The sequence below is a fragment of the Platalea leucorodia genome, assembly GCF_965183815.1.
Source record: "Platalea leucorodia genome assembly, chromosome: 8".
Lineage (NCBI taxonomy): Eukaryota > Metazoa > Chordata > Aves > Pelecaniformes > Threskiornithidae > Platalea > Platalea leucorodia.
Window position 1 is genome coordinate 10841048 of NC_138830.1, and position 18178 is coordinate 10859225.

Consider the following 18178-nt stretch of genomic DNA (forward strand, 5'->3'; position numbering starts at 1 on the left):
ACTTAACTTTTGGAAGATACCCAGAATAGAAAATTCAGTCCCGTCTCTAAATTATACACAACCTAATTGTGGAACAAGGCAGACAAATTTTATGTAACTCAAGTGTTTGCAATTTTGTTGTCTGATCTGTAATATCTGTGCACCTCTGCCACATGAAAATCTGTCAATCATAGTGCCTCTACTGTGTAGCTGACATAACACACATAGGGAATAATAAAGGTGCTTTATTTAGGATCCTCTCAGCTGTCCCTGTTATCTTATTCAACAGAACAACCTGCTAGTGATAGACTGGTGGTAATATTAATTTGTTTAAAGAAATTGAAAGGTAAAAGAGGTTCTTTTATTTTGTTCTTTAAAAGATTCACTCCAGTAAATTAAACAAATATTATTTCAGATATCTAAGAAAGGCATCCTTGCTCTATATCGGCTTGCTTTTGTCGTACCCATATTTGGTTGAGATTCTTCATGTAATCTGTGAAATTCTTTGTGCCATTGTTTTAAACATAATACAGTGAGATTTGATGCAGTAATTCCTTTTGTGCTTACAGCAACTTGAGGCAGATGAGATACAACTGTAACTTCTGCAGCAGAAGGCTATTGACTTTCCTGGTCCCTTTACTAGACTTGTTCTGAATCATTGGTGCCATTGCCTGATTTGCACCTTTGCAAATATATGTAAATGCAGAGTATTGCCATTCGGTCTTGGGTCCCCAGAAGTGCCGGTGACCTGCTTGAGTAACTTAGCTAACAGAATAGGAGCTTTTGCCTCTTCACATTTCATACGTTTCAGAAGGCAGCATTTTTCTTATTTTTCTATGTGTAATTTCTGAAAAGGATCTTACGATGTCTGAATTATACTAAAGCATCTGAGAGATCCAAGTCTTTGTCCTGGGGAGGTGTTGGGTTTTCTGTTGCTAGATTGATGTTTTCTCCTGTGGAAGGCAAGAGATCCTCATTTGTGAATTCTCTGGGAAAGCTAGGAAGAGCTGGAAGGTCCATAATTTGTTTCCATGGTTTTCCAGGACATCTGGGTAGAGGAGATTCTGGGCGATCTGGCAACCCATTAAATAAAGAAGTATCGGGAAGAATTAGTGGTTCTGCAGGTGCACTGGTTTCCTTTCTTGCAACCCCTGGATCAACTAGCTCTGCTGCTGTTTCAGCACTGGATGATGGGAGGGTTTCATTTTGATTAAAAATCCTTTCATTGGACTCCTCAGAAGATTTGGGGTTTGGATGTTTATGTTTACCATGTTTACTGTGGGGTTTATGCTCACACCCATGGCCATGGTCAGTTCTGTGCCTACAACCAATTTCATGGCTATGCCTTTTGCCAGATTCGTGATCCTTTCTATGGTTATGCCCGTGTTTGTGCCCGTGGTTATGCCCATGTTTGTGCCCGTGGTTATGCCTGTGCTTATGCTCGGGTTCACCTTCACCTTCACCTTCTGGTTCCTGTCCACCATCTTTTCTCGTTTCTTTGCCAAGTCTTTGCCTTTCATCTTCATTTGTATCAGAGCATAACATTTTGTTTGGCTGGTCTAGCGTAGCAAAGCTTCGGAAAGGTGTGAATCCAGGAGGCCGCCTTAGAAATGTAATCTGAAAAACATTGCAATAATAGCCATATTCGTTACGTGAACAAGAACAATAGCTTCAGGTTTGGGAAATTCAGAAGTTGGCTCATCACAGTACATGAGTCATTTAGCAAAAATAGGTTATCAGATTTTTAAAATAAACTACATCATTATCTTTTCTATCTGCGATAAGCATGGAAACATAAAAATCCTCCCAAATAACCCCAGAGTATTTTAGCAGTTATATGTTAAAAGAACAGTTTATATATCACTGAAATTCTGCCAGTTTAACATGGGAATGATACTATAGAGAGGAAAACGTGTGCTGGTTTTAATTTATGAACAATACAGTTGATTTCTAGAACTTAACGTCCCTGTGCTTTATACGCTCTGATGTATAAAACCAATTTATACTAAAGGCTAACACATTTCTGAGTAATCTCAATACCAGAATATGCAAAAGATCTGGGTTGTTTTGTTATATGAAATGTAACTATTCAGGTTTTTGTTTCTAGGTGTGACATATGAATTTCATAACCTGTATCTTCTTTCTAAGCAGTCTTAAAGCTGATAATATGAAACATTCAGTTGTTATTGAGTAATCTCTGTTTTCCCATCACTCTTCAACTGGAAGACAAAGACGGAATGCATGGTGTACAGTCACTACCAGACATGGGTTTTCTTTCTGTCCACCAAAGTGATCGTTATCTAGCTGCAAATCAGAGTTGTTTGGATGGAGCTAAATCTGAAAGTTGATGTGGATACAATGTTGTAGTGAAAACGAAGAGGAGGGACATTATTAATTCATACATAATGAACGAATAGGTAGTTATGAAGGTGCTGAGCACAGTGAAGCAATATTATGAATGCAAGTTAATCAATCTCACTTTATTCAGTGTATCTTCTCTTCTTCATGGGGGGAGCATAGGACTCCCTGCACTTATTACAAAACCTGCAATCATCAGAACTAAAGTTCTGATAATAAAAAAGATTTATATTCTTTATATACTTATGATTTATATACTTATGATGATGGGTAATGAAGAGGAATCATACCACTGTCAGGTCTCTAGAGCAGTTAACATGAGGAAAGATTTTATTCTCCCATGGGATTACATGAATTTGTGCTTCACATTGCAATGGTGCCTGTGGGCAAAACAAAAATCAACACATTAAGGCAATAAAACATCAGACACAAAGGAAGAAAGCTGTGCATAAAAAAAGTTATTATTTCTTTAATAATACTTTTACATACAAATGTACTTGGAACTTTATCCAAATATCTATGAAATCCATCTTGGTGATGGAGACTTCTGTATTGGGACACATCACTGCTTGGCTTTTTGAGGTTATAGTATGTCTGTGTGAACACTTTAATTCAGCTTTGGATTGGAGATTGGATCTTGAAAAATTGGATTTTTCATCTCCAGCACTTTTGGAGGACTAACTGTTTAATCTTCATGATGTTCGTAAGAAATATTGTTTGTTGATGGTATTTCCCCTACTAAAAATTGGGAAATTAAGATGGAGAGCAAGGCTTTTTTTTCTATTTGGTCCCTGGTGCTCTAGCAGATTTTAAAATCTCCCAGGTAAGCACTGTTTATATGGTGGGAAGAGAGAGAGGAAATAAAGCCTCTCTTTCCCAACCAACTCCCTTGCCAATGGTTTCTGGCCCTATCAGCATCACTTTCCAGTGTCTGGAACACATTTTCCTGGTATCAGCAGCATGCGCTCCAGAAACATCGTTTCTTTGCACACCAGTAACGCTCCAGTCTCATGTTTTCCTTAGCTGCAAGTCCATGGAGCCAGGAGTATTGCAGCTATTTCATTTCGCAGCAGCCTCCTCCCCTTCTTTCTTTGATTCATTATTCTCAGCAGAAAGTTCCTTTCCCTTTGCTGGTCAGGGAGTGCTGGTCCTGCAGTTGGAGTGACTCAGTTTAAGCTTTGTGTTTTCCTAACATTGTCACTGGCTTAGGTTACGAACAGTGAAAGGTGTCCTTGTTGAAATAAAAGTTTACTGAAAGAGGTAACAGAACTTGGGATGTGATTTTACTGAAGTGTTTACAATTTCTTGTGCAAATGAATTTGTCCATTAGGAACATTACAGTTGGCAACATCATCATACTTACACTGTCTAACATGGCTTCACAGTCTTCGTTAAGTTTTTCGAACTCTTTCTTTGAACAGTTTGTCTTCTGGACTGTGAATGTTAAACGGTAGTTTTGTCCTGCAACGACCTGGAAAATTAGCAATAAGGCTTTCTGTGGTAAAGGCATTTTATTGAAAAGAGTTCACAGGAAAGATGTCTTACTACAAGCTTATACTACTTATATTCTACAAGTCTTGACCACTGAGACAACACATGTTAAGAACAGTATTAGAACATTTGGCAGCAGACCTGTCTGCTTCTAATCAACTTATTTATTCCAGTTCCAATTCTCAGAAATTTCAGCATTGAAAATGAAGGAAACAAAAAGGTCAGAATAATATCAGGCCCACAGTTTTGGCTTTGTTTTATTGGATGCCTGTAGTAACTTCATTAATAACAAATGAAATCATTAGAGATACTGCTGTAGAGAGCCAAATATGATGTAAGAGAAGTAGAATGTGAGTAAAATGAAGTGTGTGATGAACAGGCTCAGTTGAAAATGAACATATTTGCCAAATGCATTAAGGAGAGAAACTGCATGGGTACAAGTATGTGCCTGGTACGAGTTCTCTTAGCATTTTTTACAGAGCCCAAGATATATCTTGCTTCAGAGACAGCAGGCAAAATGTTAAGTTCTGTCTTTTTTAAGTCTATTTTAAAAATGTATGCATGCTAATATCAATCATGGTATGAAAAATGAGAAAGAAGAAAAAAGGTTTAAAAGAAGAAAAAGTACAGACATTATTAGTAAGATAACGTGAGCTATTCAGAAAAGCTCTGATGCGCTTCTGGTGCCTTCTCCAGTGGTAGCCCTCATGCTCAGGAGAAGTTGTTGACAAAGTATTTTCTGAACTACTCCACTGTCTTATTTTCAGTTCTGTCCTAAACATTTGTTTTGATATGTTGGAACAGTAAACAATGCAAATGCTGACTGATATTATCCTCTTGATCGCTTGTTCTTCTTTATTCAGCTGTATTTATCTGTATATCTTAAGTTTTGCACGGATGTTCTCTTCTGAATCTAGCTGGAGCATTACCAGCAGCAGAATCAGTATATAAATTAACAGGAAATTGGGAAGCCCCGTTTCTTGGAGCTTACAGGTACTGTAGGGTGGACAGTGCCTAAAATAACATGCGGAGGATTGGAGTGATCCAAGTGGGTGGTTTCACCTAACAAATCTTTTCTACTTTAAAAGTCTAAGGCATGTTACAAAGGCTGGTAAAAAATGGGGTAGATATACAGAAATCAGATACCCCAAGCCAACCTTCTTCCCATGCTTTTAAAATCATGTTGTTTTAAGAAAAATAAATTGAGATGGGAGATTTTTAAATCACTTCTGAATGTAAGCCAAGATGGATAAAATTTTGCAAGAAAAATTGCATGGATATTTCAGTTACCACATGTATCAACACTGAGAGAAAACCATTATTTCAAATCTAAACACAAACTTTAGCTGACATTCAGCTCAGACCAATAACACTGCCATGTCTGGTCCTCATCTTTGTGGTATATCCCAACCTGAACTGTCGCTGCTTCTATTTCTCCACTTTTATAGTAGAAGTCATCGCTGCTCTCCAAATTATACTTCTCCATAGAAACCTTCAGTAGTTCCTTCAGTTCTGGACTGTCTTTTGGGACAGTCTTCAGACAACCAGTGAGAGTGGCAGGAATTACCGTGTCTTCAACTGAAAGAAACCAACAGATTTCAGATCTAAGGAACAAAAGATTCAACATAGATACAGGCTAGAAAAAACAGTTGGTTATAAACCCCTGCGTTCTGGAATGCTTTGTATTTGGGTCTATCAAATGAAACCAAAATATCTTTGAGTTTTGTATGATCAACAGTATCGTATCTTGGTTATCTAAAAGAGCACTGTATCAGCACCTAGTGTTGCATTGGCCATCTAACAACAGTTTTCTCATAGAAACAAGAATTGTGTGTACCAGTTGTGGGTAGCTAGCAAATAGAGAGGGAACATCTATCCATACGGAAGGTCCTAAATGAGGTGAAACAAGAGGTGCATGTTATTGGCAATGAATAAGTGTGCTGAAGAATATCATTATCATTTCTTGAAGAAAACAAAGTCTGAATGGGTGAGAATGCAGCACTTACTGCCTGGAGTAGTACTGTACTCCCTGTTCTAAAGCTCTGTGATAATCTGTGTCCAAATAGATGGCTGGAAGGAAAACTAACAATAAGAAAACCATTTGGGAGTTAGAATGTATAAGTTCATTACAGTTAAAGTAATTTATTTACTAGGGAAAAAAACAAGCTTCTAACATATCAAATGTAAGTGTAGCCATGCAATATATATTAAAAAAGTGATGGTATCAGTAGGTGAGTTATCAATTTTGGACAAAATCTTGAAGTCCTCAGCTCCTTTGCCTTTCAAAAGAATACATTGGAGCTCTTTGGAAAGTTAGAAGTTACTTATTTAAACAACGTGATATTAACTCACTTGACGTTGTGGTGGAAAAGGAATCAGTTTTTGTAGGGCAGTTACACTCTTTGAGTTTGTATCTGTTAATCGCCAAATGAGAGTCAGCAACCAGCTCCATGTCATACAAATAGGGCAGTACATAAATGATGAAATGCGACTTTCAGCTGCACATAAAATACTTGTAGGAAGTGAAAAAAATCCTGTGGTAATATTTCGTTACGAGGCAGTGCTTTTTTTGGTCCCAGAAGAGTTACTTTCTCTTGTTATTATCTGTTTTCATCTCTTGCATTTACAGTTTGTCTTTTTTTACAATTGTTAAAAAACATTGAAAATTGCAGAACTTTTAAAATTGATAGTGCCTATTACGTACCTGGAAGCTTGCATTGGTTTGCAACATCTACAATCTGCTCATGAAGATTTTCATATGCTTTGGCATCACATTTAGCTACACGCTGGAGTAAAAAACCCAAACAGCTCCTTATTATTTAGAAATCATGAACAAGCTCACATCCTAATACCTTCCTGCTAACAGAATAAGTCAAGCATACTACTACTAATTCCTTCCTGCCTTCAGTATAGTGGGAGCAAGAGGCCTGACAGTCTGCAAAGCCAATAAATGCTCAGGGTTCAAAGGACACTCAGAAAATAAAATCATAAAAGAGAAGCTAAATGAACTATTTGTATGTGTTCGTTACAGAAGGAAATGGGGAGGTTTACAAGCCAGAATCCTATTTTATGGAGAACTCCCTGGAATTTCTGTCTCAAACTGTAAAGTCCAAAAAGAGGATTATACAATTAACAAACCAAACATTGCTGAGTTTCTTGTATTTACTCAGGTGTTCTAAAGGAACTGTGGTAAATGACTTGCTTAAAATTGCCTCAATATCTTAGGGCTGGAAGAAAGCAGATTTTCATCCTGTTTTTTTTTTTTTTTTTTTAAAGTTATAGACCCGTAAAACTGATGTCTGTACTATTCAAGTGATTAGAAATGGTAATAAGGAAGGAACTAGGAGGCATGAATACATGAAGGAGAGACCAGGGTTTTTGTTGTAAACAGAAGTTGTATTTTGCAGATTTGTCAAAGTTCTTCAAAAGTATCAATAAAAGTGGGTAAAGAGACCTGCCGATAAAATATATGTAGGTTTTCAAAAAGGTTTCAGTGAAGTCCCTTATCAAAGACTCTAAAGGAAACTAATCAACTGTAGAATAAGAAGGAAGACTGTTACAAGTCAGGGTCAATACCTTAGGGCTATGACAGATAGTTGAAAATGTCATCCATCAAAAAATCTTCTTAGTAGCAGTTTAGAAAAAAATAATAAAAATATAATGTTGAGGTTTATTATCCAGCTTAAAGGGAATGACATTATGCCCCACTGTAGTGCTGTGGTTCACATGCAGGGTGCAGTTCTGGTCCTCCCGTTTCAAAATGAATAGTACAGAGCTGAATAAAGCTATGGAACAATTTCCATGGAATTTGGTCATTCCAAGGTACGGAATGTTCTTGGAATATCATATTCTAATAATATCTGTCCATGATCTATTAGCAGGGCTGCTGAGCAGTTCAGGAGGTAAGTGATAAAGATCCCATCCCACAAACCCTGCCTGATCAAAGCAGTATGTGAATGAGGTAGCACTCCCGCATTGCATGAGGTGAACAGAAGTCACCACCTCTAGGTGACAGGCTGGGAAACTTGGAGTCGAGCAAGTTAACAAACTTCCTTAATGTTTAAGGGCAAACATGGGTAATGGAGAGATTTGCTTCAGCTAGTCTGATTCTCACTCTCCTATTGTTTACGACAGCGTTGTCATTCTTTCCTTTTTTGATCAATGCTTCTGAAACATTCTCGAGACATCCAAGGAGTAATTTTGGAACAGGAGAGGCTCTTGAATGTAACACTCAACTGCACCTCCACAACAGCAACAGCTACGAGCCAGGACTCCGGTGGTTCCTCCCCTCCCATTTACCACATCTCTTCCTTACGACTCTCCGTTCCTGCCCTCTGCCTTGTATTGGCAGAAGCATTTGTCTGACCCCATGGAGAGCTGGTTCAGGGAGGCTGGTTGAGAGAGCAACCTTTTATTTTTGGTACGATTAATCCTGTTCCAGGTCAGAGGAGCAGAGGCAGTACCTGGTTTTGCAACACATAGAGTATGTATGTTTGTCAATAAATTTCTTTTGAAGCTCTCTTATTTGGACTGCGGTATTACTGTTAAGTAATAATTCAGCTATTTATGTTTCTTAGAAAATATGTCTTAAGCTGGAAAAACAGTGCTAATTAGAATTATTGCTTTTTAGGTTGCACCTGAGTAACTCCTTGAATATCTGGATAGGAACTTCTCAAAGGATTTATTATTTGGGTGAGACTGTTTAGATTCTATAGTCATCTGTAAACATTTTAGTGGTCATCTTAGTTGCTGATTGAGGAGAAGGCATGGATGTTCTCATTGCATGAACAGAGAGTTATCTATAAGCCTGGATTTAAACTTCATTCACAAAGTGAAGCAAGACTATGAATATTTGGATCAGATCTCAATGATTATTTGTTAATATGATATTTTCTTGATAAACAGATTTTGAAGAATACTTACACCTCTAGAAGTGGTTTTGCACTCTGGAGTTAAATCTTGAAATTGGTCTTTGGAGCAATTAGTCTCCTTGATTTCGTATTTAATTATGTAGTTCCATCCAGCTACCACCTGGAACAGGTATTTAAGAGTTGTTATGTAAACCCATAGAAACTTGGAAGTTAAACTATTCAATGTGATTAGCAAAGAAAGCAAAACTACTCTCCTAGTGCCTTCCATCCATCAAATCACTGTGCAGTCATTAAGCCACAGAGTATTCACGGACAGGAAAAAAAAAAATCTTGTCCTCGTAATACAAAAAGTAAACTAAGTCCTGCATATATTAGAAGTGCACTTTGTATTTGGATTCCACTTCTCCCGGCAAGCCAGCAGCCTCATAATGCTTGGTTGTTTGCACTGTCTTCCAAAGTATCTGTTACTTATTACTCCTAGTGACAGAAAGCTGGTCTAGACAGATGACTGTACTAATACAGCTTGGCAAGTCCTGCGTTCCTGAGCGCAGGACGTAGTAAAACAGTATCTGAATAATGTAACTTTATACTACTGGCATCATTTGTTATTGAGTGTGCTGCATTTATCTGCCTATAATTGTGTCTGCCTTGGGCTTTACCTTCCCCTGCCCGCTGTTTTGTCCAGATTTGTGACCCCTTTTTTTAATTTTCTCTCCAGGAGGTAGTTTGCTTTTCCTCACCGTGGCTCCTGCTTCTCACCCATGAAATCTCTCTGTGTCACAGTGTTGGGTCTGGTAGCATTGGGTTAAAAAGGGGAATTAAGAATCAAATATAGGAACCTTCCATCCCAGATCAATTAAAGTGGAGGGCTCTTGCTAGTCTCTGTGGGCCAGAAGTGATATGATGGTTCTCTTTCCAGCTGCTGGATTGCAGCCTGTCTGTGACATTTTGTCATGTGGCTTAAATGTTGTGCAAGCTTGTCTTTCAGCTAAGAGGATTGTTGCCCTCAGTAAATAGAAAGAGGACAATCTGACTTAAATCATGGTTAAATTGATATGAGACCAGAAGATGTTTTTTGGCTAAGTAAATACACATTCAAAGAAAAGGGTCTGTGTTTGGCATCGGGTTATATACTAGTTAAAAAAGAAATAAGAAACTTTCTAGCAATGTCACACCAATCCGTAGGAGAGCCTTTCGCAGGAACAGCGTGCCCAGCAGGACCAGTGAGGTGACAGTGCCCCTGTACTGGGCACTGGTGAGGCCGCACCTCGAGTGCTGTGTTCAGTGTTGGGCCCCTCACTACAAGAAGGACATGGAGGTGCTGGAGTGTGGCCAGAGAAGGGCAATGAAGTTGGTGAAGGGTCTGGAGCACAAGTCTGGTGAGGAGCGGCTGAGGGAGCTGGGGTTGTTCAGTTTGGAGAAGAGGAGGCTGAGGGGAGACCTTATCGCTCTCTACAGCTACCTGAAAGGAGGCTGTAGCGAGGTGGGGGTCGGTCTCTTCTCCCAAGTAACAAGTGACAGGACGAGAGGAAACGGCCTCAAGCTGTGCCAGGGGAGGTTTAGGTTGGATATTAGGAAAAACTTCTTCACCAAAAGGGTGGTCAGGCACTGGCACAGGCTGCCCAGGGAAGTGGCCGAGTCCTCATTGCTGGAGGTATTTAAAAGCCGGGTAGACGTGGTGCTTGAGGACATGGTTTAGTGGTGGACTTGGCAGTGATAGGTTAACGGTTGGACTCGATGATCTTAAGGGTCTTTTCCAACCTTAATGATTCTATGATATCTTTCAGCAAGTGACATGCTGGCTTTTTGTTTTTCTCACCCATTTTTCCTGCATGGAGTTTACCCGTCCTATAGCATATAGCAGCTGCTGACATATGGGCCCTATTGCATTGCAAAAACATAGATGCCTGCTGCTGTTTGGGAGGCTGTAGAGTATGAGGCATCTGTGCAGGCTGGCAGCTTTGGCACAGAACCTAGGAGAGATCTGCTCCCGCTGGGGCTTCAGGGAGAGGCCAAGTGGAATACCCGAGAGCATCTGAGATGACACAAGATGCCTCTGTCAGCACTGAATGCAAATAAACTGGTGCCAAACACTGGTTAGATGCAACTGCAGGTAAAGAAACAATATGTTTACTATCAGTTTGTAAAGTTGACAGCTCTGAAAATCCAGTAGGTAACTGTTTATGGTTTCTTGTAAATTAAGAGAATTATTTACAGGGTCTACACTCCATATGCATTTCATATGCTTTCATTATGAAATATAAGCCACTTCAAAATCAGAAAAGTGTATGTAAAACAACCAAGGTACCTCGTTTTGGATTTTTTGGGTAAAATTTAGAGAAAAATCATATACAAACCTGTCTTTTAGCTTCTTTTATTTCCACAAGCTTAAAAAGGGTGGGTTCACCACTGTGTCTGTTAAACTTTTGAATGGCTTGTTTCAGAATTTCTGACACTTCTGAACTGTCACTTGATATAGGATGGAAGCATCCAAGACATGTGGCCTCAGTAAGCATTATCTTTGGTGTAGCTGGAAAAGAAACAAACCAAAAAATACAGGGCTTCATGTAAAACAGCCTCAGGTTTTAATTTTTCCTATCTGAGAATGAGAGAAAAGGTTCAATGAGCAAGAACATCTCCCAATTTTAATTGGAGCAATTGGCCAAACGCCCATTTCAGTTTCAGGGCCTGCAAAGACATTCATTGTATTTAGAAACATGCTTTGGTTTGTGGTGGTAGGGGCCATCTGTGGTATTTGGATCCAGGCATGGTTTCAGCAGCAAACTTCGTTCAGAGGAGTGAATTCAGGAGTCACTGAATCTCTGAAAAACTTTGCATGTAGTTTTGACACCGCTAAGGAAGGGTCATTCCTTATTCTGTCAGGGAAGAACCAGTGGAGGCTACAACTAAGGAGATATTCTTCAAATTCTTCAAAGCTCACCCACTGTGTGCAGCTGCTTACTGGTCTCCCCATGTTTCAGGAGGGGGACTTTGAGGGGAGTGTTTTGGCTCACCCATCTGAACCGGTCTGACTCTGGGCTCCTTAGGGACTGTAGTCGAACTATCCTACTGCTGTGTTTGAACTCCCCCTGCTAGTCACTTTGGCTGCCAGTTAGCACTTGGTGTTACCTTCACGTTTAACCAGCTGGACTGGCTGTGGATAGACAAGCTTGATGGGGATGCTCAAACTTCTGTTTCCTGCTACTAATCCTATTAACTCTCTTTCCTTTCTAGTAATCATGGATTGGATTTTCATAAATTAATTTTATAGTTCAGTACATAAATTAATTTCATGATTCAGTGAACTTGAGAATGAAAGTGGGACAATATGTGGTCTCTGTGGAATTGAAGTAAAATTTGTGTGCCTGATCCTCAGCTGGCATAAACTAGCTTTAATGGAGTTATGCCAGCTTGCACCAGCCAGGAAACCAGTCCAGGGTCAACAAGATCAAACAGTTCCATGAAGAAGGCTGAACAGTATGGTACCTAACATGGTGGGGAAATCCCTCACCGGGTAGGGTCTGTTGTTTCACTCTTTCTGCTTGAGTCCTTTGGATTTGATTTGGCTTCTCTGTCCATTTGGAGTACCTCAGTGTAAGCAATACTATTTAGCCTTAGCTCTCCAAGGGGTACTTGAACAAAGTCTGGCCGTTGATATTTCTAACATCACTTACTCTGAGTCAATAATGACAAATATATGTGTGTTACAGAAAAATGTGACCATGTTTTCAAGGAGTAATCACAAAGATAATAAAACAACAGTACACACAGTTCTAAACCAGCTGTGGTCTCAGCACTTCATAAGTGCTGAACAGATGTGTATTCTTTTTTCAGAGTTGCTATAACTTGGTAACGAGAGGAGTTTCTTAGGCTGAATATGTGATTCATTTAATTTATGTATGTTTTTTTAGCTTTCTAAAAAAAAAAGAAGATTCAAATGCAGATTTCCCATGCATTCTCCGTGGGGTTCACACACCTTTCACTGGCAACTAGATGTCACCATTGCCCTACAAATGCATCTAAACCAAGTGGCATTTATTCAGTAGCAGAACATGGAGTTTGTCTGTACTGCAGTTCTTAGAAGGACTCTGGCTGTAGGTATAGCCATTTAAGCTTTAAACAAGATAACTAGGACAAAAAACAAAGATAAGCTGCCAGACATCTCAGAAATCACAGTAAATATTTCTGTGGTTAATATGCACTTAGCTCCCTGCTACCAGTTAGATGGATATTTTAAAACTGGCTTGGATATGTCTTACATGAACGCTAGGCATAGGCACATAGAGATCTCAGTTGCAAAGCTTTGCAACTATGTGATCCCTTTCTAGTAAAGGAAATGACTGTGAACATGATAGTCAATGTGAATGTCTTATAGGCAAGAAACGTAGCGCTGCTTATTGTTGAGGTCTAAAAGATATCGCAGTCTCACTTACATAATCACATCATGGCTAGATTTTTATTTTGCAAATGATTTTTTTTTTCTTTTTTATTGGGGTAAATATTTGTTTTGGTAAACTTTAACGGAAATAATTTAGTCATTTTTAGTTTGGAGAAACTTAAGGTACAGTTTTGTCAAAGTTTTTTTTTTTAATAATTTCTGGCACAATTTTATACTTGAATAAGGACAGAAAATTAAAGTGTGACAAGTTGTACCTAGTCTCAAAGTTACTGATATGCTTCTGGTCTTAAGCAAATTCACTTTAATTTGGTGTAATTCCTGTGTTTGAAGAAACTTACTACACACATGTGCTGGTTTTCATTACCCTAGATAGAAACTGCCAGTGCTTCACTGACTTAGCCTATATGTGTATAACAGTGAAGTGAAATTTCATCTTTAACATGTAGTTGCTTATGGAAGATTATTTATAAATGCCTGAGTAAAATGATAAGGACCTCCTATGTTTAAAATTACCTGAAAGTCTCAGTATTATATATTTCCCATTCTTATCTGTCAACATACTTGTTGAATGCTGCCCCAAACAGTTACATACCTGGAACAATTTTGCAATCTTGTGAAACATTACTTGTTTTTTCAGCGTCGTTCACGTGAACTTGAGCTGTGCATTCTCCCATTTTCTGCAAGAACATATGACGATGTTTGTCTTAAACTTGCTGAAGAAAAATACAGTGCTTTATATTCCTCTAGCTATTGAACAAAGTTGACAGTTGCAAATCGAGTTTGGGGAACAAGTTCATATGTACGTTTGTAGTAATGTCTAATTTGCTATTTTGTTACTGGAAAAGGAAAGGTTTTGTTGATTGTGAGGAGAGTAGGGGATGAACTGCGCAGCTAATTTGAAAGATTGCTTTGTATTGTGATTGATGCTTATTAATTAACTAAGGAATTTACAGTCAGAATAACAGAAATGAACACATCCTCATAAATGAAGTCTGGAAAAATTGTGTATTTACCCAATTTCCTCTATATTAATACAAGATATGCAGCAATAACCATAGCATTTCACATTGATTCAAAGGATATTGTCACCTTCGGCCCTTTCTTTGCATTGTGTTTTGTGTGAAATAATGGTGACTTCCACTGGAAACGTGCAGCGCTCCCGCGTGCTACGCGTGCCCCAGTCGTGTCTCCTCTGGGCGCTCTCGAGCAGCGTGAGCCAGGCACGCTTTGCACTGCTAAAAACCCTCTGGTAAATCTTCTGTCGTAGTGGCTTCCATCTCGGTATTTTTGGTGCAGATCTGAAGTCAATTTGGTTATGCAAGTTCCATTATACATAATTAATAGAAAGTTTTACGGCCCTCACACTCTCACAGTGCATGTATCTTATGTTGAGTTTATTGTGAACCTTCATACTGAAGCACTGAAATGTTCCCTTCTGCGCACATTCAGGATTATAATGGTAAATTCACTATTATAGTGGTTAACTTTAGAGTTGTAAACATTTGTGTACTGTACTTCAGTCCTATAAGCTCTCAAAAGCAGCTCTGCTAAAAAAGTTAAATTCTCTACTGTATTTTTCCCCAGGCGACTGCAGTCCTGGTCGTTACGCTGATGTTTCTGTGCAGAGAACTTTTAAAGAGGACAGATACTTACAGCTTCTGCAGGCACTTTGTAATCGCAGTCTTGCCAGAGTTTGTTTTCCTCAGTGGCACAAGTGGTTTCTCGTATTCGATATTTCACAGAGAATTGTGTGTCAGGACCTGCCTGGATAAAAACAATATGCATGCCGTCATTTGCATAGTAATAAATCAAGTGAAAAGATAAGAAATTCAAAAGGTAAATACTGTCCATTGGTTACCTTGTATTTTACAGTATGGTTTCAGATTAGCTCCTGATCTCCATGCAAGGTCTCCCGAATCTTGGTAGTTCAATAATTAACTTATCTAATTATATTGGCCCTTACCTACAATTACAATATGTTGATATAACAGATATGGTATGCTCAACTACCTCCATTTTAACTTGTAGTACCAAGGGCTTTAAAACCACAAAGAAGTGATTAGGTTTATACTTACATTCAAATGTACTCCCAATAAGCACATTTGGGTTGCTGCTTAGCTAGTTAGCATAATTACCAGCTTGGACTGGGCTCCTGTCTGACTGCCTCACTCTCGCTCTTGGCCTCCTCCCAGATCTGTCTACTTTCCTTCTGTACAACTCTACAGGCAGCCCCGAACAGCAGCCAGCAGCCCTCAGGCAGCCTGGCAGTGCCCAAACTGCCTCTGCCCTATGGTAACAGGGTACGTAAGCTGCCCTGCCGGCGAGGGGGGCATACGCTCCGGAGACTGCCTTTGGCGGTGCCTGTGGTTTTCCTATAGGCATTAAAGGCTGAGCTTCTCGTGAGGGTAGCCTCAGGAATCCCATAAGATGAAATGCAAAGTATTAAGCCAAGTTTGGCCTGGCCAGTGGAAGCGTTTCTGATGTTGGTATATCAGCAGGGGGGCATTTTCTCCTTGCCATAAACTGAGTAGTGAGCCTATGCCTACAGGTAACAACACACTGTGAGGTTTGTGGCTCATCCTTTCAAGGAGGTACAAAGCCAGAAGTTACTAATGTTTTACAGCCACTAAAAATGCTCTGCTGATGCACCTTTTCAAATACAAACACAGGCAGTTGCTGTACTTTAAGGCTGGTTATCCTCAAGTGATACTGCTGGGAGAATTAAATGATAATTCTTGCCTTAGTTGGTACCAAGAAAGCAACGCTGAGCTGACATGGGTGGAATATACTGGATTTATGCTGGTGTAGACACAGAATTGTGTTCTGTGTTCTCTCAAGTCCTGTTGTGTGTTGCTACAACTATGAAGAGGTGTAGAGGTACCTGACGTAATGGTTGCAGGTTGTAAAACAGGATGAAAGGGTCTCCAAAAATGTAATGGACTTAATCTTCAGCAGGTATAAATTGACATTTATGGAGCTGCATCAGACTATACTATCTGGGATGTGGACTTAAAAAGAACCAAATTCTGTTCTCGGTTACACTGTTTTAAATCTGCAATAAATCACTCAGTGAGTAAACGAAATAGGTGAGAGAAGACCCTGTTTCTGTATGTTATTTGTTGTTAGTTTATTTCATCATTATTATTACGAACAGCTATGCCTTTAAGTGGGGCAGGCTCAGTCTTTCGCCAGTCAGCTTTTATGTTTTATTACCTTATCAATAATGAATGTACATGAATATGTAATAACCAGCTATTTAATTAATGCATTCAACATTGTGAGACTAGTGATGAGTAAAATCTATATTCTTTTTAGAAAAGAATATTGAATATGAGGAAGTCTCTATTGCAGATTCCTTTTCACTGTTTTTTACTTAGCATCATAGTCAGATCAATGATTAAAAGTAATAATTGATTTCCACCTCAGATCTTTTAAGAAACGGAAAGATGGATATCTAGAGAAGGAAAGATGAATAATAATTGCAACAAATGTGTATTCTTAAAAACATATCATTGTTTAAGATAAAATACCAAATCTAATATCTGTCCTTTGGGAACATCAGCAAAAGGAAGGTGGCGTTACAGATCTGATATAAAGGTGTTTGCATTTGGCTGTTGTTGAGGATGTGTGTAGTTCAGTGAAGACAGTGGGACTATTAATTTGTTTAATATTAATTGTATAAAGGGTTTGCCAGGTTTTAGTCTTTGTCACTACATGCTGAAATCTCCCCAGTTTGAAAACAGGAGAAGCAGAGGGTAGGTGCCAGGAGATGTGGGTCGTTTGCTGTAAGGCATTTAGCAATTCATGTCCCCTTTCTGAGGTTAATTTCTATCTGGGTAAGTGTCTTGTGATTTTTGGAGTGCAAAATATTCTCTCTGACACTGGCTTTCTTGTGTTTTACATCTGAAAATCCAATCCAGTTAAAAAAAAAAAAAATGCTAATGTTGTTTTCAAGTAAAGTGATGCTTGTCATTATTATGGTAATATCATCTTTGAATGCCTCTCGGAGGTAAATACTCTTTTGTTAGATTAATGCTATACAGGAGGACTCCAGGCAAAGGATCATGTTTCATTCTTTTTTTTTTCTTCTGTAATTTTAGCTGTCACCCTATTTGACTAAAATACCACCCAGTGCTTTTAGATAGATCTGTGACTCAGGACGAGTGTCAATCAAATAATATTCACAAACAATTTATTCAGAGTATTGCCAAATGTTTATCAGGTCATTCTTTTTTATGTGTGATACTAGCTTTTCCCAAGTCAAGATAACATTCAGGTTTTTCAGTAAGTGTGGTTTTTGCCATTGATCTGAAAATCTTACTGATGATGGAAAGGGGTAGAATTCCCAACAGAGAAAGGAGAAAACAGAGCGGACTAGTAAAACAAATTGTGTTAGTGATAGAAATTTTCTATTCTTTAGTCCTTGCGTTAATGAGCAATTCACCAGCACACACAGTTGTATTGATAAGAACATAATATACATCCCTGCTTGTCATGGTAACGAGTATCTTACTGTGCAAGTCACTTCTTTGATTTTTTTTAAAACGTTTTTGGAAGACATTTTGCTGTCATGCCTGCTCTCTTATGAACGAGATGATCTGATTCAGAGTGCATAAACAATTCCAACATTTTTTTTTTTAAAGTCTACTTACAGTTCTCTTGGCTTCCATCACCATGTATAGAGCAAATTGATTACCAGTTGCTCTGTCTCCATTGTATTTCTTCAGTGCTGTGTCGACAACTTTAAAGACATCAGGGTCATCACAGTCCAAAAACTCAAATGGAAGAGGGGTGGCTCTGCTAGAGAAAAAACTACAGCAGAGTGCTAGTACAATGAAAGGCTTCATAACTGGACAAAAAAGGCCCCCTGAATTAGAAGGCTCTCTAAAAACCAAATGGAAAAGGAATGCCTGACAGGGTTTTAGTCACTTCTTCTGTTTTTCAGGAGCAATAGCTAAGTAAACAGAATGAGTGGGTTGCTGGGGTTGGTCAGTTCTCATCATACTCTGTTTATACTGCAAATAAACTTCTGAGTTTATCTAAATAAACTTTGTGTGGTCACCCGAATGGCACTAAGGTT

The 18178-nt window shown here is 38.8% G+C and overlaps 1 protein-coding gene across 1 annotated transcript; it reads right to left on the reverse strand.

The window, feature by feature from the left end:
* Nucleotides 1–852: 852 nt before the first annotated feature.
* KNG1 (kininogen 1) lies at nucleotides 853–17945 on the reverse strand (the record flags this gene model as incomplete). Its single annotated transcript, XM_082319017.1, has 10 exons — nucleotides 853–1596; nucleotides 2628–2717; nucleotides 3701–3808; nucleotides 5234–5406; nucleotides 6533–6614; nucleotides 8752–8859; nucleotides 11057–11229; nucleotides 13691–13775; nucleotides 14752–14862; nucleotides 17751–17945. 10 exons carry the CDS (start codon nucleotides 17943–17945, stop codon nucleotides 853–855), a joined length of 1869 nt encoding a protein of 622 aa, XP_082175143.1.
* Nucleotides 17946–18178: the final 233 nt, after the last annotated feature.